We start from the raw sequence: 23,197 nt of genomic DNA on the forward strand, positions 1-23,197 counted from the left end.
CCAGAGTTTCTAGTCCAGGCCAGCCTTGAACTCTATAATGACAAGGATGACCTTACACTTCTGGTCTTCCTGCCTGCTGCCTCCAACTCTCAGATTCTGGGGTTGCAGGTGTGCACCATCATGGCCCTTTTGTGTGGCACTGGAGCTCAAACTCAGACAGAGCCTTGTATATGGTTGGCAAGCACTTTAATTGAGCAACAGCTCCAGCCCCACTTGCAAAATATTATAAATGGAAAACTCACATGATACGTTTTATGACTAATTTATGGTAGCTGTTTAAATTTACACTAATTGCTTTACACGTAAGTTTTAAATATATGTGTTGAAATTTGAAGTTATGAAATTACGAAGCTTTACAACCAAAGTATGGTATAATTTAAATTGGATCACATAAAAACCTAAGGAATGCTGTAAAATTACATATAGACCTATCATTTTTGTCCACTTGAATCTTCTGAGCAAAAATAACACTACAATTATTGTCCTGTTAATTTAAATGTCAACATTAATATTTCATTTTATGATGATAATCTAGTCATTTTTAGGATATTTGAAATATTACTTTCAGGACTTGAGATCAACAAAATAAGGAGCTAAAAACACCTATATTGGTTTAAAGACGTGCTAAATCTAGAGTTGAACACTATCACATAAAAATAGGCAAACGTATACACAATATGATTCAGCCATAAAGAACTACATCTGTACATACAGAATTCTGTGGGATATTTTTCTAAGAATGTAATTTCTGGTTTGCTGGGTGTGCATACTTTCAATTTAATTCAATGTTGCCTAACATTTTACGCAGCACACACAAATTTCTACCCTCAGAATACATGTTCAACAGTTCCTGTTGCTCCACCTGCAGGCCAACATTTGGCACTACCTAACATTATTTTTCCAACCCAGTGGCAGTAAAATGAAGTCTCCCGCTTTGATTTTCCTGATTGTTAATAATGTTGAGCACATTTCCATATGCCTGTTGGACATTAGGAGCTCTTCTTTTGTTAATCATTTATTCAAGACATTTGCTAGTTTTCCTGTTGAATATTGTCACTTTTTCAAATTTATTATGGGAGTTATTTGTTCTAACTTCAATCGTTTGTCTGTTCTCCTTACAGTAAATGTCTGTGTGTTTTCTGAGAAGAAATTATTCTTTGAATATATAGCCTTAGTTTTTCCTTTCACATTTATTTCTCCAAATATATTTGGAATTAATTTAGTGTAAAATGTAAGGATGAAGGCTGGAGATAGAGTGCTTTCTAAGCATGTGCAAGGCCTTAGGTTCAACCCTAGCATATAAACACTATGAGGCTAGATGCTCACTTTCATACTTTCTCAATAAATATCCAGGTATACTAATACCATTTGTCAACAAGCCTTTCCTCTCCATATTCATTTATGACAAAATTCTATCAAATATCAAGCATTTGTATGTCCTTGAGTCAACGATAGAGCTGCTCTGTTCCACTGTTTTCCATGTCTAAGTTTGTGTCATCATACCATTGCCTTATATTGTATCTTCAAAAAGAAGTCTTGGCTCAGGTGGGGAAAGGATGGAGGGAGAGAATACTGGAATCAGGGTGGGGGACTTCTCTGGGACAAGCTAGAAACCTAGGGCGATGGAAACTCCTCGGAATCTATGAGGGTGACCCTACCTAAGACTCCTAGCAGTGGGGGATATGGAGTCTGAACTGGTCATCCCCTGTAACCAGGCAAGACTTCCAATGGAGGGATTGGGAGACCAACCCAGTCACAAAACTTTATACCTACAATTTGTCCTGCCTAAAAGATATGCAGGCGTAAAAGATGGAGCCAATATATGTATGGGAGTAAGGCCATCTGCTGGAACATGAGTAGCCTCTCAGAGACCCCATTTTTGAAGAAACTGGCTCTCCCTTTCCAAACAACCATCAACTGTCAGTAATTCTCAGCTAGGGGCGGAACTTCTCCATGCTAGGATATTGTCAGACTTAATTTTTATCAGATTATGTACCTATAATCACATCTGTTCAGTAAACACTGTAGTAATCCACTACCCCTAGCTCTTAAAATTCTTTCTGCCCCTCTTCTGGGACAATCCCTAAGCTTTGGGAGGAGGTAACTTCAGTCTACATAGTTTTAATCTTCTATTTCTTGTCCATGAAACAAAGTACTAGGTGAAAAGTAGTGTCAGAAGATTGTCTTGTGGCTATTCTAAACTAATTGTTCTTTTGGTCAATGGCACAAAAAGTCTAAAATGTCACATGATTACATAGGCAATGTCCAGGAGTGGATGGCCCTGAACCACTGGCTTCCACATCTGCACTATGAGCTAGCCAGAGATTAGAACAGAGATTACTGAGCATAGGTTCAAAACCGCTGGTCATTACAGTATGGTCCCTTCCCAAGGCTATAAAAAAAACCCCAAGAATGCAGGGTACAACTCATTGTTTGGCCCCCGAAGCCCAGATATTAAAATCTATTTGGGTAAGATGTAGCTGTTCAGTGTGAAGCTCCTAAATTGGGAGAGGAATGAATGTAAAGAAGGTATTGTGGACCCCAGGGCTAAAGCTGTGGAAGAGAAAGGGAACTGAACCTAGCCAGTAATTCATCCCTTAGCCATCAGCTTTTTTTTTTTTTCTTAACTGTGACATCATAAAGCCCTGCTATAGGTGGGCTGCAGCTAAACAGAACAGAGACAGCCATCCAGAAAACTAGACCTGGCGAAGGGGCGTGGCAAGCCAGGACTCGTCCAATCAAAGAGGCCTTTGTAAGGATTACGTTAAGACCATCTGTTCAATCATAGAGGGGATGGGCGGGATGTAGGGGCGGGACCCATTTGCCGAGTTTATCAGCTAGCAGCTGCACCGGCAACCACCACCCGCACCCAGAGGTAGCTGCGGACTTAATTGCTGGCCTTACAGGAGCCTAGAAGCGGGCAGGTGAGAGCGAGTGGCCCTCCCGGGGCCAGGCACAGTGGCTACTGCCGGCGTGTGCGCTAGCGTTTTCCTGTTTTCAGGAAGACCGAGCTCTATCTGCTCACCGGAGTTCGCAGCGGCTTTGTTTCTGGCCGGTGCTGAGCGCAGTCCTGGCGGTGGCGGTGGCAGTGGTGGGGTCTCCACCTTGGGAGGTTCATAGGGACCAGCAGCTCCGAGGAGTTAGTGAAGGCTGGAAGGAGGGTTTGGGCGGGTGGGAAAGGGCCTTCTAAGGTTTACTCTCGCCCGTCTGCCTCGCCCTGTGGTTACAAATGTGTCAATCCCAGTTTCCCGGCTTTGAGCGTGGAGCTGTTCACTCGGTAAAAGAGGGCCTTAGGGTATCCTTAATTGAATGGCTGTGTGTTTGGCTCATGTGTAAGCTTCGGAGATAACGACTCTCCAGTGTACTTTGGTCGATAGATTGTGTCCTACCCCACTGGGGTAACAAAGAAGAATGTTGCCTTCTGATCTTTGGGGGTCTTTTCCTATTGTTCTTTTCTGATAAACTTGTGAAATTTAGAAGATACCAGGGATTTCGCCATGTGTACCTTTGTATCATGCCAATTAATTTGGCTTACTTCACTCTGCTAAAGTTCTGAGTCGGAGCCTAGTTTTTATCTCCCTTACATGTTTACTAAGGCTACAAGAAGATACTGTGTGAAACTTGTAATCCCCTTTCATTCTTATAATGCTCTGCTATACCAACTTTCATCATTCAATTAGAAGTAGTACAGCGTTGTATGATACTTTTTTTATGTGATACTCACCACCATTCCTAAATACCCCAAAAGTAATTGGCTAGAAGGTGAAGATGCTCAAATAGTCCCTCCTGTCTTCTCTTAAAAAGCCATCCCTAGTCAAATCTAGTCCTTTATTGACTCTTCTATTCCTATCTGCTAGTGCTTGTCACTTCTATTTTACCTTTGCTGGGAATTTTAAAGTGGGCCCCACCCCCACACCCCCACTGCCGGTCTCTAGAGTATCTTGGTTTCTAGAGCATCTTTGTCTGCTGTCATTTACTACCACCATAAATGGGCTAAAGTTTTGTAATCAGAGTACTCTAAGGAAACCATGACTTCGTAAGATTCAAAACAGGATGCAAAATATTCACTGAGAATAAATGAATGTTTTTACTGTGACTCAATCTGGTCATAGTTCTAGTGGGTAACGATTTTTTTCTTTTTGGTCTTTCTTTTAGTCAAGATGAGTGATAAACCAGACTTGTCTGAAGTTGAAACATTTGACAAATCAAAGTTGAAGAAGACTAATACTGAAGAAAAAAATACTCTACCATCGAAGGAAAGTAAGTAATGGGGGTTTCTAGTAGTGAAAGTTGGTATAGTCAGTTAACAAACTTATGTTCTTTTAAGTTTTTCACAAAGTACATAATAGTGTCCTACCATACTTAACAGTTCAAAATATCCAAGAGCTGATTTTGTTATCAGGGATATGTAAGTGGTTCCTGCATAACAAACAGCAGTAGTATAAAGAAACAAAAGCTATTTTCTGTTGAAAATTACAAAAATCACATTAAAATTAATCTTGGAATAGTGGACAAAAAAACCAACGTACACTTGTAATCATGTGGTGTTTTTCTCCCTTGACAAGTTTGAGTGTGATCTTGTCCCCCTAATGAACTATGCCAATGTTTCTGATGTTTTGTAAATGGAGTAAGTTCAGATTTTGAGTACACTTGAGGTTCCCAGACTCCGAGGACTACTGTTATTTCTCACATTTTCATCTTCCTGGAGAATTTCCAAAAATCGTTCACAAATGTTGTACCATGCTTTGCTTTCTGTTACACCAAAATTATCCGAGAGTTCCAAAACCAGACAAAATGGTTTTAAAGTGTAAAATGGTTTTAGAGTATAAGTTTCCTTATTGGACTGTGATAAATATATTGGAACAACGCACTTCATTTACCATTTAGTCTCAAATAGTGGCAGCAGCATACATCTACTTTAAATGGAATATAAAACCTATAGTTGATTCAGATTCTATTAAAATGGATATTAAAAACATTGCTATGTACTCACATAACACTTTGTGGGGGATTTGTGGGTACTATCTTACTTAGTATTCTGAATTTAAAGCACATATAATAATCATTTGAAGATTTAGCACAGAATTATTTTTAATGGTTTCAAACCCCAGGCCTTAGTTCACAATAGCCAAGTCCTATAAAAACTCTAGGAAAACACTAGACATATTAGAAAAGTTCTCTGCTAGCAATATTTTTATGTTTCTTTTTTTTTTATCCCTAGCTATCCAGCAGGAGAAAGAATACAATCAACGATCATAAAATGAGGATCTCCTTTCAAGAGCAACTTCACCATTGCCTGACAGTCTTGGTTTTAGCCTTGTTTCTGTGAACCGATGTGATAATGTAGGATTTTTTTCAGTGAACATAAGTGATGCTGATTTAAATGTGTCTCTCCCAGTTCATATGCATCTTTTTAGCTCCCAATGTTTGGCTAATTTAGTCCCTTTGGGAGCCATTCTTATAAGGTTAGTAGAAGTTAAATAAGGTTATAAAAGAAGCTTCTAAAAATAGGAAGTGGGGAGAAAAAGCAGGACAGAACTGGGGGAGGAGGGGTTTCCACTACCCAGTAATAACCATCTAGACTATGATCCTAATTTACACATCTTCTTTTTAAAAGGTTATGTATTTGTGACCTAAAATGTTAACTTGCTTTTTTCTTTCTAAGGATGTATAAGAACTTATATCCTTAAATTGTCACAACTAAAAATAAAGCAACAACAGAACAAATAATAACAAACCCAAACAACAAGCCTTTTCTCCTGGTGACTGAATACTCAGGAAGCTAATTACTGGTTCAGCCTATATCACTTTCATGTAAATATGAGCTGATAGCCTAGGGGCTGATGAGACTTGGGTTACTCTCGAATCTGCCTCAGTGATGAATAGTTTCAGATCACAAAACTTTATATAGAAAAGTATAGAGTACTGCTCAAGTTATAAGGGTCTTTGAAAGGCCAATGTATTAAAAGATTGATGGGCAGTCTGTATCATTATTGTGAAGCTGTGAGACCTTTAGAAGATGCAAGCTTGTAGAAGTAGTTTAGGAATTAAGAGTGTGTCCTTGCCACACCAGGCTTCTGTCAGCAAGCACCTCTTGGCATCAGCAATAGTGTCTGGGTTTGGTGTCTACAGACAGGATGGATCCCTAGGTAGGGCAGTCCATGGATATCCCTTCCTTCAGTCTCTGCTCCACTCTTTGTTCCTGCACTTTTTGTCTCGGTCTTTCCCTTGGACAGGAACATTTCTGCGTTAAAAACTTTGAGATGGGTGGGTGGCCCCATCCCTCCACCAGGGGGTGTACCTATCTACTGGAGATGGTCTCCACAGGATCTGTCTCCCCTTTGCTGTGCATTAGGTTAAAGTCATCCAGGTTGGGTCCTGGGAGCCCCTCACTTCCCTGGCATCTGGGATCCTCCAGTGGATACCCCTAGTTACCCCCCCCCAACTGCTACGTATTTTTATTCGATTTCCTGACCCCTCTGTACCTCCTTCCTGTCCCCTCCAGTATCTGATACTGCCCCCTTATTTCATCCCCCTCCTTTCTCCTTCCCAGGTCTCCCCTCCCCCTACCTCCCTCTATCATCCTGTTCTCCATTCAACGTAGGACTGAAGCATCCACACTTTGGTCTTCCTTCTTCTTGAGCTTCATATGGTCTGTAAGTTATATCATGGGTATTCTGAGCTTTTTTTCCCCTAGTATCTACTTATCAGTGAGTACATACCATGTGTGTTCTTTTGTGTCTGGGTTACCTCACTCAGGATGATATTTTCTAGTTCCATCCATAGGAAGAACAGTATCAGCTAACTGGACCACCCAGTGCTCCCAGGGACTAGAACATCAACCAAAGAGTGTGCAGGGAGGGATCCATGGCTCCAGATACACATGTAGCAGAGGATGGCCTTGTCTGACATCAATGGGAGGGGAGGCCTTTGGTCCTGTGAAGGCTTGATGCCCCAGCGTAGGAAGATGCTGGAGCTGTGGGGCTGCAGAGAGTGGGTGGAGGAGCACCCTCATAGAGGCAAAGGGGAGGGGGAGAGGGTGGATACACGATGGAGGGTTTGTGGAGGGTAATCAGAAAGTGGGATATCATTTGGGATGTAAATGAATTGAGTAACTAAAAAATAAAAGATGTGTCCTTGAAAGGCACATTAGGACCTCATCACTTATTTGCTCTCATCTTTGCATTCTGTTGTTTTAGTAAGTAGCCACTCTAGAATGACCAGCTTTCACCATATATTCCTACCATGATATATTGCCTTGGTACAGACTTAAGGACAGCAGAACTGAGTCATCTTGGCAACCTGTATAAACCCAACCAAAAAAACCATTGCCTCTTATACAAGTTTCTATAGAGTAGTTTGTCTCGAACATTTTATCACACTGATGGGCTGGAAAATATATAGAATCAGATAAATATGAATAAGCTAGAAGAGTTACTTTGTCATTATTTTTAAATATTATGTGATTCTAGTTTTGATTACTGGTATTTGAAGAAAGCATCCATGTTTAAAAGTACCTGTTTGGGTGTATGTGTTTCTCAGTGTGATTCCTTCAGCAGGTTTTATCACAATATTACATTTTGCAAGAGAAAAAAAGGTTTTAATCTCTTCATCAGGAAAACATCATGTTAGCAACAAAACTGCTTGATCCTTAATGGTCTCACGGTAAACATTATTGAAGTCTGACCATGTGTGATCATTACCTCATGGATGGTCTCTATCTTTTAGATTCTTAATTCCTAAATCCTTCTTTGCTCTAAATTCTATTTTCCTGCCATGCCGTTATCACTTTTTAAAGTTAACACATGTAGTGGCTTTAATTATGACATTTTCACACATGCCCCCCTTTTTGAGACACTGTCCCTGTGTGGTCAACATTAGCCTGGTATTCATTTCATAGCATAGGTTGGCCTTAAACTCATGATCTTCCTGTTTTAGCCTTTTGAGCGTACGGATTGCAGGCATGTACCTCCATGCTTGGCTTACTTTCATATTTACAATTATTTAAAATGGATTACTCATGATAGATGCTTGAAGGATATGTTTTTAATTTAAAAGCACTTTCCATTCACTTGACTGACCTCTAAGGAGAATTAGGTTGATATTAGTTTCCCCCTAATAATTCTTATTCACACACACTAGCATTAAGTATACCCCTAGCATCTAAATATTGTAAGAAAATTGAAACTTTAAAAACGCTTTAAACTTGGTAAATGCTAAAAAATTCTTAATACATACATAAGAATCCTTCTGCTCTCATGCTGAAGATTTTGGTCAGATCTGGAGATGAGACAAAAAGAAAGGGGACTATATGTAGGTTTAAGCACTGTTGAAATCTGTTAGAGTTACTGAGTATTAATAATGAGCCCTTGAAATTGTTTCTGTAAGTATTTCCATTGATATTAATTTTCCTGAACTTAAGCAAAAGTTTTTCAGGATAGGGCAACTTGATTTCAGAACTCTCTTGTTGTCCTGATGGCCTTGAGCAAAAGGACTATCAAAGAGTAGACAAGTTATCTTTATGCTAGTCAGGGCTGTTAAAATCCAAGGACTCCTTGAGAAATGTATGCAGCAGGAAGCTAGGGAGATAGCTCTGTTTGAACCTAGAACCCCTGTAAAGCTGGCTGCTGGCTATAACCCACATTTGCATTCACTATGCTTGCTTCTATGGTGAAATGAAAGGTGAGGATAGGTGATCCTGGGGAGCTTTCTGAACAGTTAACCTGGCATACACAGAGGTGACAACAAAAAAGAGTCCCTGGAGCCAGTGAGATGGCTCAGCAGTTAAAAGCCTTGCCATGTAAGCCTGGTCACTTGATTTTGATCCCTGGACTCCACAATGGAAAGAATGAACTGACTCTCAAAAGTTGTCCTTTCAGGTCAATTAACCTGGACCCTTGGGGCTCTCAGAGACTGAAGTACCAACCAAAGAACATACACAGGCTGGACTTAGGCCTCCCCACACATATGTAACATGTTTAGCTCTATCTTCTTGTGAATCCCCTAACAACTGTAGTGGGGGCAGTCCCTTAAGCTGTTGCCTGCCTATGGATCCCATTCCCCTAACTGGACTGCCTTATCTGCCCTCAGTGGGAGAGGATGAGCCTTGTCCTGCAGTGACTTGATGAATGGGGAAGGGTGCGATGCTTGGGGGGGGTTCCCCTTCTTAGAGGAGAAGGGGAGGAGAAATGGGGCAGAATTTGCATGAGGGGCAACTTGGAGGAGGGGGGGCTGATATTGGGATGTACAGTGATAAGTAAATAAAAAAATTTTAAAAGTTCTTTGACCTCTATATGTGCATTATGGTATCAGGGATATCCCATGGTACCATGGGATTGGGCACAAAAGCCTGATCCCCAATAATAAGCAAATAAATAATTTTTATTAATTTATTTACATTATATTGCAATCACAGCTCTCCCTTCCTCTTCTCCTCCCATCCCCTCCCCCCCAGTTCACTACTCCTCTCCTCAGTAGAGGGGAGGTCTCCCATGGGTATCAGACAGCCTTGGCATATCAAGTTGCAGTAATACTAGGTGCATTTTCTTCTATTGGGGCTAGACAAAGTTAGGGGAAAGGGATCCAAAGGCAGGCAACAGAGTCAGAGACAGCACCTGCTCCTGCTGTGATGCTTGCATCTGTAGTTGTTGTTCTTTTTTTCTTGTTTCCCCAATTTCCATGGTTGCCCCCATGTGTGTTTTCTTTATTATTTCTATTTCCAGTTTTAGGTCTTGAACAGTTCTATTCATTTCCTTCACCTGTTTGGCTGTATTTTCCTGTATTTCTTTAAGGAACACATTTATTTTCTCTTTAAAGGCTTCTAATATCTTCATAAGATTAGATTTAAGATAATTTTCTTGTGCTTCAGATGTGTTCGGATAGCTGGGCTTGCTGTAGTATGATAGCCGGCCTCTGGTGGTGCTATAATGGCTGGCTCTTGTTGATGGCATTCTCACACTGGCCTTTAGCCGTCTGGGTTTTGCAGTTATTATGGGTTCAAATGCTGATTTCTGAGTTTATCTTTGCTGGATGGGTTGTTTTTGTATCCCCCACCCTTGGCTTCTGTTTCCTCTCTGTTGTCTGGCCTTAATGCCTTAGGTTTCTGGTGACTATCGAATCTTCAGGTCCAACACAGTGTCTCCCCTGGGGTTTTGTGGCCTGTGTGGCCTCTGGGTTCGTGGGTGCTAACTTTGCCTCTGGGGTCCCTAGTAACTGCACAATCTGGGGTCCTTAGTGCCAGAGTGGTCTCTGGGAATGCAGACAGAGTTATGGGCCAGAAAATGGAGCACAGGGGACAGGGTTCAGTTTATCACTTTTGAGTTGCTTTATGGGGACTTGACAGAACATTTTTCAAAGGAGAATTTGAGTTCCACAGGTGTGCTGTGCATATATATGCTTGCACTTCCACATATAAACAAATCTCTCTCTCTCTCTCTCTCTCTCTCTCTCTCTCTCTCTCTCTCTCTCTCTCTCTGTCTCTCTCTGTGTGTGTGTGTGTGAGAGAGAGAGAGAGACAGAGACAGAGACAGAGACAGAGAAACAGACACAGAGAGATAGAGACAGAGACAGACACACACACACACACACAGAGAACACTATCATGGCTAATTGATTTGAGTCTTTGAAAGCACAACCTCAGTCATTCTCTTTGCTTACTATATGAGTAGAGTCAAAGGACCCAGCTAGCTGACTGATAATGCAGACAAGTATGTACCCAGGGCCTTTGGATTCCAGTAGAAATATGCTGATTAGGTCAGTGAGATACGGTTAAAACAGGATGAATTATTTTTGGACTACAATAATTTCTGATTGAAAGATAAACAGACCAAGTGGGCCATTGAGATTATGAGTTTGGGGTATTATGGGACAAATTCTATTCAGGAATCAAAGCTGAGATGTATACACCTTATGAAATTCCAGTAAAGGTTATATTTATTTTCAAAAAGCTCAAAGTGTGGCATTAGTAAGATGATATCGTTCAGAGACCCCTTTGCTCTCTGAGATATTTTAAACATTTCCTGTTTTTCCATTTTAAGTATTTATTTTATTTATTTATTGTGTGTGTGAAACATACACTGGTGACTGTGAGTATGCGTTCCTGTGTGCACATGCAGAGGCCAGAAGAGGACGTTGGATTCCTTGAAACTTGGGCTACAGGCATTTGCAGAATACCTGGCCAGTTAGGTGGGTGCCAAGATCCACAGTCTGTTCCTCATGATTGTGCAGCAACTGCTTTTAACAACTGAGAGATCTCTCCAACCCCTTAAACTTCTTTGTTATAGGAACCAGGATGATTTTTAGGCCTCAAGACATTCTATGGTGACTAGCCGGCCTGTTGCAGAACAGAAGGACCAATCCATCACATTAAGCACCTACTAGTAGCTGACAACCTTGCTGCAAGATATACTGTGCAGTCAGATGTTAAGTAGGCTCCTGACATCGGAGCAATGTTGTTGTATCCTTCACAACTACTAGCATGGGTGGTGGCTGATCCACTTCTTGCCACATCTTCTCAATAGAAGACAAGGCGTTTCTGCTACTACTGCCACCACTTCCATCCCAGACAAAGTTTTGTTCCCACATTTCACAAAGTCACTGAGGAAAGTTCGAGGTGGTGGCTTCAGCCTTTCCCAGAAGACTTTAAATATCACAGACTCATTTGTAAAGAGTATTCTTTTCTTTTTTGAAATGTCTTTAATTGAAGAACTGCATCACTTTCTCCTCCTTTCATCCCCTTTACCCCCTCCCCAGCTACTCTACCTTGAACCTCTTTTATACATCCATTGGGCTTATATACACGATAGAGCTGTAGGCAAGCATGTAAGGCATTGTTTTTTAATTAGTGATGATTGATGAGGGAGGGCCCAGCTGATTGTGGGTGATGCCATACCTGGGCAGGTGATCCTGGGTTCTATAAGAAAGCAGGCTGAGCAAGCCAGTAAGCAGCACTCCTTCATGACCTTGGCATCAGCTCCTGCCTCTAGGTTTCTGCTCTGTTTGAATTCCTGTCCTCACTTCCTCTGATGATGAACAGTGATATGGAAGTGTAAGCTGAATAAACTCTCCCCCCCCCCCCCCCCCCCCCGCAAGTTGCTTTGGTCATGGTGTTTCATCACAGCAATAATAGTTGGTTCCAGGACAGTAGAATATTGCTGTGGCAGACCTGACCTTGTTTTAAGGGAGAATTGTGAAGGACATTGGAATTTGGGGTTAGAAAAGCCACTGAGTCTTGAGATCTCAGCGAGGTCTTCTGTGGGAGCTTGGGAGATAGAGTTGTTGAAAATAATGCAGACAATGGAAGCCTGGCTTGTGAAATCTCAGAGGGAATCAAAGACTTTACTGGGCTTTTTGTATGAAGAATCTGTGGTTCTGGTCATCTGGAGCCAAAGAATCAGCTGTGGTTAACAAGATACCAGAACTACTAAAGCAAAACCTTGTGCTACTGGGACGATGATGCTGGTCAGCTGGAGCTAAGAATTTAGTGGTGATTAAGAAGATACCAGCATCATTGAGGTGAAATCTTTTGTGAAGTGTTTCCTGATTGCCAGCATACAGAAGCTTGGCTCCAGAGGCAGCCATGTTTGTAACTGAAGCAGGCCCCTGGACTTGGTAATATGTAAGAGTCACCCAGGTGGTACTCATTTTGAAGGCATGAAGGGTCATGAAGAGCAGCTAAGACTCAGCACCGTGAGAGGCCAAGAAAGGCCATTGTTGAAAATGCAGCTCAGTGGCAGGTTGATGGCTCAGGACTGAAGGGGTCTTGGCAAAGAAGTTGAGGCTTGGCACCATAAAGGGAGCCTATGAGAAGCTATTGGTGAAAGTGTAGCCGGGTTGCAACAGAAGGCCCAGCATTTTGGAGATGCTAGTACCATGGGATGACCAACAAGAACAGCAGCAGCAGTGGTGAAGTGGAGTTTGCTGAGCCTGGAAGACAATCTGTGTGTGCTGCAGAGGGTAGAGCCAGAGAAGTGACCCAAGCCACTTTGAGGAGTCCAGAAAATCGTGAGCGAATCTCAGACATTGAATTCTGAGTTATTTATACTTTTGGAGATTTGCTTTGAGTTGATTGTGACTGTGCCCTGATTCTTCCCTCTTTGAAGTAAGAAAATATTTAGCTTATTTTTTAATTGACAGGAGACCACAGTTAAGAGACTTTGAATATGAAAAGACTTTGGATTTTTAAAGAGATTACTATTTTAAAGAGACTGATTTTTTTAAAAAAAATTATTTAGTTTACACCCCAATTGCAGTTTCCCCTCCCTACTCTCCTTTCAGTCCCTCTCCTCACCTTTCCTCCCTTCCCATCCACTCTTCCTCAGTTTCTCTTCAGAAAAGGGAAGCCTCCCGGCCATGGTATATCAAGTTGCTGTAAGACTAGGAACCTCTTCTTCTATTAAGTCTAGACAAGGCTACCCAGGAGAGGGAAAAGGTCCCAAAGGCAGGCAACAGAGTCAGAGACATTCCCTGTTCTCACTGTTAAGAGTTCCCCAAGAAGATCAAGCCACACAACTCTATGTGTGGAGGGCCTAGATCAGTCTTATACAGGCTTCCTAACTGGTGGGTTTTTTTTTAAATATTTGAATTTTTGAAGACTGGGACTTTTAAAATTTAGAATGTTTATATTGTAATGTTGATATTAGTGTGTACTCTTGGGGAAGAACAAGACATTAGAGGTTATAGCTTAGCAGTGTTGTGTTTGTATGCCAAGCTGACAAGGGGTCAATTGTGCTGGCTAGTTTTATGTCAACTTCAAACAAGCTAGATTTATCTGAAAGGAGGGAGTATCCATTAAGAAAATGCCTCCTCCCCCCCCCCCCAAAAAAAAAGAGAAAGAAAAAGAAAATGCCTCCATAAGATCTAGCTGTAAGACATTTTCTTAATTAGTGATTGATGGGGGAGGGACCAGCCCATTGTGGGTGGTGCCATTCCAGTGCTAGTGAGCCTGAGTTCTATAAGAAAACAGGCTGTGCAAGCCATGGAAAGCAAGCCAACAACCAAAACCCGACATCAGCTCCTGCCTCCAAATCCTTTCCCTATTTCAGTTCCTGTTCTGACTTCCTCTGATGATGAATAGTGATATGGACGTGTAAGCCACATAAACCCTTTCATCCTCAGCTTGCTCTTTGGTCATTGTGTTTAGTCACATCAACAGAAACCCTAAGACACTGCTTTCTCTCTATGATTACTCTAAGGGTGGGGGTAGAATTATCCATGTACTTCATATGTAATATAGTAACCAGAAAAGATCCAAGTTAAAAAAAAAAGCATTCCCAATCAATATGTAGAAAACATGTTTCATATGCAGAACTGACTTATAGAAATGAAGACTCAAAATAGACATAGTTAATCTAAATTTCTAGTAAACAATTTGTTTCAATCTTCCTGCAGTCTGAAATTACTAATGTAAATGTTTTATGAATTTAGAAAAACTTCTTAGTTTAAAAAAATATCTTCATGTTAATTTATGCATAGATAAGACTGCCTCATGAGAATATCCCGTGTCCCAACTTTGGTTAGCTCTACCAATCAGAGAAGTGCAGCCTCTGAGCCATAGTCATTGGCTCCCTCACAGTGATTGTTGGCCCAAAGCAGTAAGGGCCTCTCTGTGAGTTTCAACCTAGAGGTTGGTGAGACACAGAGTTTAATTCCTTGCCTGTGTTTTGTTGTTGTTGTTTTTCTTAAAGTCCGTTATTGTTAAGTTCAGTGATTTAAAATTTGAATCCAGAGATGGGCAGAAGATAGATTTCTTGTCCTTTGTATGAAAATATGAGAAGACCAAGTAACGAATGAAATTAGGGTTTTTTTGTATAGGTTTTCTTCTAGTATAATACTAGTAAATCTTTATGTATTATTAGTTCTTTGAGGTTTTTTTTTTTGTTAGATTAATCTTATTGTGATATAGGTGCTTTGGCCTTGTAAAAGCGGGAGAAATAGGAACGTTCACTAGTATAACCAAAGTAGGTATGTGAATTGAAGCATAGTGGAACTGATAGAGACAAAGAGTGGAATTAGAACAGAAACAAATCATTGAGTTACAGGGTGGAAGTGGATCTGAGTGAGGGTGATTGACTTCAGTGGTTGGTTGGTTGAGAAAAGGGCGCCTCTAGTGAGCCGTCAAAATTGACTGATGTGCTTTACTGAGAAGCAAACCAAGGGGAAGACAGCATTAGTACACAGTGATTTTGAAGTACTTATATTGGTTCTTCAGGATAATGAGTTGAGAAAAAAAAGTATATGGACACTAGGGAGAGGCGTGAATAGGCAACTGCAGGCAGGCTGTGTTGAGGTTGAAGTCATCAGATTTTCAGCCAGCCGTGATCTCTCTTCTGTTTTTTTTAAATCGGAGAATCACAGACATAGAGATATTCCAGCTGAATTTCCAGGGCACGTAGCTGGAAGGATCCAGGAATGTCTGTGGGTTATCTGACAAATAATGAAAGCTGAAAGATTTTAAGAAGTCATGCTCACTACTGAAATCAACTAAGCCATCAGGGGCAGTAGACCAAAGGCATTCTGAGGACATAGTGATTGTGGAGCTGCAACAAGCCTTAGGCCAGTATTTCTCAACCTGTGGGCCCCAACTCCTTTGGGGTTGTATATCAGATATCTTATATATCAGATATTTAAATCACAATTCATAACAGAAAATTACAGTTTTGAAGTAACAATGAAAATAATGTTATGGTTGGGGGTCACCACAACATGAGGAACTGTATTAAAGGGCTGCAGCATCAGGAAGGTTGAGAACCACTGCTATAAGAAGGGTAGGAGTAGCTTAGACAGAAGACTGTGGGAAGCAGGCATGAGCAATGGTTGAGGTGGGCACTCAGCCCTCCTTAGTAGGTACCTGCTATAATGTTCTTTAGCTATGAGCATGTGTTCACTTATCCCGTTCAGAACATCAGTGGATGTACAGTAAGGGTCATTCTGAAACTCCTAGACAATAACAGGGTGTTGGCTTCTTTTTAGACAGGCTTGGATATGCAGGGCTTCACTTGTGCTAGGGGAAAGGTAATCCCTGGGTTTGTGAGAACAGAAAGGCCTCTATATTATGAGCTACACTAATCTCTATGTCTTGTGCAGTAACTAGGCTGCTGCTCCTAACTAGGTGATCTGTAGGTGAGGCTGGGCCCAGATGACTTCCACCTATCTGAAATGAAAGACTTAACTGTTCAGCCAAAGCATCCAGTTCTGTGTAAAACCACTGTAAATTGGTGAAAGAGATACAATAAAGCTGGTTTCCAAACACAGAATATTAAAAATAGAGCCATTTAAACATTATAAAACTTAGTTTTATTCAGGCATGCTGGCACCTTTAACCTCATCACTCAGGAGACAGAGACAGGAAGATTTCTGTGTGTTCAAGAGCAACCTGGTTTATATGGTAAGCTCTAGGGCAGCCAAGGCTACATATATATAATTAGATTTTTATCGTGATTAAAATTATATTCTTAACATTTAGATTCTAAAAATGTTCTCAATGCTAACATTAGTGAGCTCTCATTAGAAATATTAGATAACTGAGGATTGTTAAAATAATCCTGTACAATAATAAAAAAAATTCTGGAGGAATCATTATCTCTGATTTCAAGTGATACTACAGAGCAATAGTAATTAAAAACCACATGGATTTGCCATAAAAACAGACAGGTTGATCAATGGAATTGAATTGAAGACACAGAAGTAAACCTCCACATCTCTGGACACTTGATTTTTGACAAAGAAGCCAAAACTATACAATGGCAAAAGAAACATCATCAACAAATGGTGCTGGTCGAACTGGATGTCTATACGTAGAATAATGTAAATAGATCCATATCTATCACTCTGCACAAAACTCAAGTCCACGTGGATCAAAGACCTCAATATAAAATCAAATACACTAAATCTGGTAGAAGAGAAATTAGGGAATAACCTTGAACAGAGTGGCACAGGGGAAAACTTCCTGACCAGAACACCAACAGCTCAGGCACTAAGATCAACAATTAATAAATGGGACCTCATGAAACTTCAAAGCTTCTGTAATGCAAGGGACAAAACAGCAGTCTATAGAATGGAAAACAATCTTTATCAACCCTACATCTAACAAAGAGCTAATATCCAAAATATATAAAGAATTCAAGAAACTAGACATCAACAAACCAAATAATCCAATTAAAAAAGAAAACAGGATACAGATCTAAACAGAGAATTCTTGTCAGAGGAATTTCTATCGGCCAAGAAGCACTTAAATGTTCAAAGTCTTTAGTCATCTGGGAAATGTAAATCAAAATGACCCTGCGATTCCTTCTTACACCCATCAGAATGACTAAGATCAAAAACCTCAAGTGACAGCACATGACAGGATGTGGAGAAAGGGGAACACTCCTCCATTGCTGGTGGAAATGCAAACTCCTACAACCACTTTGGAAATCAATTTGGTGGTTCCTCAGAAAATTGCGCCTAGTTCTACCTCGAGACCCAGCTATACCAACTCTTGGGCATATACCAAAAAGATGCTCCACCATACCACAAGGACACTTGATCAACTGTGTTCATAGTAGCTTTATTTGTAATGACCAGAAACTGGGAACAACCTAGATGTCTCTCAGTAGAGTAATGGATACAGAAAATGTAGTACATCTACACAATGGAATACTACTCAGCTATTAAAAACAAGGACATCATGAAATTTGCAGACAAATGGATGTAACTAGAAAATATCCTGAGTGAGGTAACCCAGACCCAAAAAGACAAACATGGTATGTACTCATTTATAAGTGAATATTAGTTATAAAGTACAGGATAACCATGCTACAATAGCCACACTACAGGACAACTACGCTACTCATAGAAGCTAAGTAATAAGGAAGGCCTAAGGAGGGGATGCTTGAATCTCACTGAGAAGGGGAAATAGAATAGACATGGGGGTGGATGAATGGAAGGAACTAGGTTAGGGAGGGGTTGGAGAAGGGAGCAGGAAGGATAAGTGGAGGAAGAACAAAGGGAGAAAATTGGTGGGGGTGAGATAGATATCTCTGGGATGAGTTAGAAACCTAGGACAATGGAAACTTCTAGGAATCTATGAGAGTGACCCTAGCTAAGACCCCTTGCAATGGGGGATATGAACTGGCCATGTCCTATAGCCAGGCAAGACTTCCTTCAAGTGGAGGGATTAGGACACCAACCAACACATAAAATTTTCAACTACAATTTGTTTTGCCTACAGGATGTACAGAGGTAAAGATGGAGCAGAAATTGACAGAATGGCCAACCAATGACTGGTCATGAGAGAGAGCCCACTCCTGACACTATTAATAATCTGCTATACTTGCAGAAAGGCACATAACTTAACTGTCATCAGAGAGGCTTCACCCAGCAACTGATGGAAACAGATACAGAGACTCACAGCCAAACATTAGACAGAGCTTGGGAAAATTCTATGAAAGAGGGGGACACAGGATTGAAGGAGCCAGGAGGTCAAGGACACCAAAAGAAAACATACCAAATTAACTAACCTAGGGCCCACAGAGACTGAACCAATAAACAGAGAACATGCATAGGACAGACCTAGGCCCTCTACACATATGTAATAAATAAGCAGCTTGGTCTTCATGTGGGACTCCTAACAGTAGAAGTTATCTCTGACTCTGTTGGCTGCCTTTGGTTCCCTTTCCCCTAGTTGGGCTGTCTAGCCCTGCCACAATAAGAGAAGATGGGCCTAGTCCTATTGCAAGTTGATTACCAAGATGAGTTAATATCCATGGGAGACCTCCCTTTTTCTGAGTCTGTCCTGAAGAGAAAGGGAGGATGACAGGATGGTGGTGGGGAAGTGAGGTGAGTGGGGGGTACTGGGAGAAGGGATAGGTATAATTGGGATGTAAAGTAAATGAGTTGATTAAAAATTAGACAAAATCTTTTTTCATTATTAAATTCTTTAAAATTATACACAAATATTAAAAAGTAAAGGACTCAGCACTGTGGAAATAATTTTTAAAATTAAAAGCATCTGTGACAATAACATTAACAAATCAAAGACTTATGCTTTATTTTTTCCCACTGCTCCCTTTGTATGTTTAAATACGGAAATGTTTAAATTACTTAGTTGATACATTAGTTACACTGAAAGTGGGACTTACTAGTACAAGTTTTCATAAGAATTCATATGACACAGCATGCTAAGAATGCCTGAAAAAACATTTTAATCATTCTGATAATGTCTCACATGAGTCTTCGGAAAGTACAAATCATGATCTTCTTGATTTTCCAAGATCTTTTAAAAATTTGTGTTGTCTATAGTGTTTCCAAATGGAGATGGATATTCAGCACGATCTTTCTTGCTTATATCTCAGCTTATGCATCCTATAAATATTTTTACCACCATTGCATTGATGTTTGTTTATGTTGATCTTGGCTTTGCCTTATAATTCCTGTGTTACTGTCCCAATTAGGATCCTTCATCATGGCAAAGTTGTGGGCAGTGGGCTGTTGGCTAGCAGTTGGTCTTGAGAGCTTCTGTGGTGTTGGGATATTGTATATATCTGGATTTAATATGTTGGTAGATATGTAAGCTCTGAATAGGGGTCCAATAACACAAGGACACCAATAATTGACAAATGAGTCTCCTGAAGTAAGAAGCTCCTCTGCAGTGAAAACCATTAATCTAGTGAAGAGGTAGTTCGTAAAGTGGAAAGAAGTCAATAACTTCTCTAATATAGAGCTTGGGGTGGGGGCTGTGTTATCCACTCTATACTTGCTGAACATCTGACAGAGGATTGGTGTTTAGAATAACTGAACAATGTTTACAAAATGAAACATGAAAAAAGCCAAAGAAAACCCAACCCAATTAAAGATGGGGTGTGTAATAGTGGAATAGAACAAAAATTTTCAAAACAAGAAATACAACTGTCAAATAAACAGTCTAAAATGATCAAATTGACAGTTGATGGTTGCTGGGAAATAAAGCATCAGTTTTCTTCAGGATGCACCACCTGGGATGCAAATAACCATAAGGGATGGATGGCATGGATGCTGGAAAAGGGTAAGCCTTTTTTAAAATTTATTTTTATGTATTTATTTTTAAATCAAATCATAATTTTTACTTATTCACACAGGGGTTATAAACAAAAAAAGGAAGGATGTGTGGAAGGGGATGATACCAGAGTGTGCGTGTTCGGGGGTGTGTGTGTACAGATATCTTTCAGAACAGGGTATCGGCTGGGTGAAGGTTCAGGGGACAGGTGGCTATGACTCTGCCTATGACTCGCTTGTCCTTATCTAAGTTGGTATTATCTGCCAAGGCTACCTATTTACCAGGACTATGACTACTCAGGCTTGTACATTTCCAAAAAAAGCTGCCTGTTTGCATTAGCTTATAGCCATCTGTTTCAATGTTTTTCCACTGAGACCCAAGACTTGGTGTTAGTATACATGTATGACAAGCCTATTGCTGATTTTAGGCCTATGGCTGATTTTAGGTCTTCAGTGTATAAGCAGGGCTGCCCCTGACATCTCCTCCCTTCTCTAAGTGTAGAAGGGCTGTGGCAATTCTAATCTTGCCAAGGTAGGAATAGAGGCCTTACCTCCAGTAAGTGAAGGTGACCTTGTAATGGCTCCAGTACCCCTGTCATTGTCCAGTGAGGCATGAGAGCCATAAAAGCGTAAGCCTTATATACTGTAATTGGGAGTATAAACTAGTGAAGCCACTTTGGAAATCGGTCTGGAGGTTGCTATAAGAAATCAGACTGAGGAAGTCACGGAAAGCGAGCTAGAAAGCAGCATTCCTCCATGTCCTCTGCTTTAGTTTCTGCCTCCAGGTTCCTGCCTTTACATCTTGCCCTAACTTCCCTTAATGATGGACTGTGACCTGGGAAGTTAAGTGAATACTGTCCTTATTAATGCGTTTGTTAGTGGTGTTTCTTATAGCAGTAGAAGACAAACTAAGACAATACATAACAGAAAAATATGACCAAATACAATAGTGTTATGAAGTAAAATTCTGACAGTCTCCAGCTAGGATTCTCATCTTTACCTGATTCAGCTGATGACTTGATGCATTCAGACTTTTACGAAGATGCTATTCAAGCTTCGGCCATTTGAAACACCTTACCAGGGCCTTTAAACATTTTTTAAGATAATATTTCTATTCTTTGAAAGTTCCATATGTCTATACAGTCTGTATTGATTATATCCACTTACCATTAATTCTTTCCAACTACTCTCTGCTGTACCCCATCTCATTCCCAGTCTCATATCCTCTTTTTTGTGTGATTAATAACTCCTGAGTCTGATTAGTGCTGCCAATATGCATATGAGTCTAGATATTCACTAAGGCATGGATACCCTATCAACAGCCACATCACCAAAGCATAGTGACTCTCCCTTCTTCAGAGGCCATCAGCTCCCAGTAGCTTCTTTAATAGAGAGCTTGGGGGCCCCCTTTATTATTCATGCAGGGATTTTGCTGCCTTGATCTTATGCAGGTCTTTTTCAGGTAACCACAGCTGCTGTGACTTGATAAGTGCCACCAGCATGTCATATCCAAAAGTCAGAGTTTCACAGTTCTTTTCCTCACCCACTAGCTCTTAAATTTTTTCTAGGCCTTCTTCCATGAAGTTCCCTGAGCCTTGGATAATAGGAGGTTGATAGAGATAACCCACACACTATTAACCATTCAGTAATTTATACTCAGCATTTTTCCAGTTATCAGCCTCTGCATTAACCATTACCCACCACAAAGAGAAGCCACTCTGACTTAAATTGAGAGCAGTACATATTTAGGGGTATAAACCTAAGTATCTAGAAGACATTTTAAGGGCATATGGAGAGAAAGCTTAGCTACTAAGAGCTCTTACTGCTCTTTCAATAAGGACCCAGGTTCATTTTCCAGCGCCCACCTGGTAGCTCACAACCATCTATAACTCTAGTTCCAGGGGGGATCTTATGCCCTCTTCTGACTTCCAAGAACACTACACATGTGGTACACATACTGCATGCCTCTTCTGATCTCTCTACACAAACAAGGAATGTACATACATGCAGGTAAAACACTCATACACATAAAATAAATAAACAGAATTTTGATAGCATGGCCTTTTAACAAAATGACAACAGGTATTCCCTTAAGGCCTATATGCTCACAAGTCATGTGTCTTTGATCAGATATACAGTACCAGTAAGAAATTTTTCCTGTGTACCAGGCCTCATGCCCTCTCAGAAAGTAGTTGGTTATTCAGATCACCATCATGCCAATACTGCACCAGTGGTATTCTTGCCAGACAGATCAGTATCGCAACTTGCAAGGTTCACCACTGAATAAAAAGACCATTAAAGATTTTTATTCCCCAGAAGCCTATATAGCACTTTCTGATAATATGTAAGCTAGCTAGTAGGGGGAGACTTTCTTAGCCAGTTAAAGTTAATTTCTCTATGTTTGCATCGAAAGTAAGTGAATCTTTAGCAATTGAGTCTAGTATCTGGTTATGGTGGGGAACCAAGATCAAAGATCAATTGCAACAGATTATATTGTTTAAGGGGCATCCTTAACCAATAGCTCATAGGAAAGTATGCATAACACGCAGATCATCATCATAATACACATACACACACATACACACATGTATATAAACCTTGAACAAACTATCTCTGTCCCTGTGTCACATAAAATGAGAATGACTCCTGAAGGAACTAATTTATCCACTTACCATTGTAGAAGGGATAGAAAGGAACTCTGTAGCTAGTATCTCTATGGTTATAGTAGCCAAAAAGTTATGAGTCTCAGCCCAGAGGCCTTTATGTATACCTCACTGGAGAGTGGTACCAGCCAGAGGCCTTTACTTACCAGAGGCCTTTATTTACCTATTGAGATTTTTAACAGACTAAAGGAGGCAAGGAGAGAATTTCCTTGCTGAACCACTAAAATATTGCATCAGGAAGAATGATTCAGGATGTGGAAGTAAAAGACTTTACCATACTTCAACTGATGAAAAGGTTTTAATGAGGAATAAACACTGTAGATACAAACACAGCAGCAAATTCTGAGAGGGAGAAAAATGAATGAAGGAATGACATTGTTGAGAGGGAATAGAGTCTTTTTATATAAGGAACGTTACAATACCTGCACAAGAACATACCAATCAAAAGTTCCAGCATCAATTCTGGGAAGGGCTCATGAGGCCCAACCCCCAACTGAGGATTTATTGGTAGTTGCTGGCTACTG

At 40.5% G+C, this 23,197-nt stretch overlaps 1 protein-coding gene across 1 annotated transcript; it reads left to right on the forward strand.

Moving 5' to 3' along the window:
- Positions 1-2,834: 2,834 nt before the first annotated feature.
- Positions 2,835-5,749, forward strand: Tmsb15b (thymosin beta 15B). The gene is made up of 3 exons (XM_028770328.1): positions 2,835-2,924; positions 4,156-4,260; positions 5,222-5,749. The coding sequence occupies exons 2-3, from the start codon at positions 4,161-4,163 to the stop codon at positions 5,257-5,259; spliced, it is 138 nt and encodes a 45-aa protein (XP_028626161.1). The 5' UTR covers positions 2,835-2,924; positions 4,156-4,160; the 3' UTR covers positions 5,260-5,749.
- Positions 5,750-23,197: the final 17,448 nt, after the last annotated feature.

Source organism: Grammomys surdaster, unplaced genomic scaffold, assembly GCF_004785775.1.
Source record: "Grammomys surdaster isolate TR1022 unplaced genomic scaffold, NIH_TR_1.0 200, whole genome shotgun sequence".
NCBI classification, from domain to species: domain Eukaryota; kingdom Metazoa; phylum Chordata; class Mammalia; order Rodentia; family Muridae; genus Grammomys; species Grammomys surdaster.

Bases quoted from the DNA above. Each gene is read 5' to 3' on its own strand.
- Tmsb15b (XM_028770328.1), top strand. From the start codon at position 4,161: ATGAGTGATAAACCAGACTTGTCTGAAGTTGAAACATTTGACAAATCA. The intron at 4,261-5,221 runs GTAAGTAATGGG...TTTTATCCCTAG, and splicing joins TACTCTACCATCGAAGGAAA to CTATCCAGCAGGAGAAAGAA.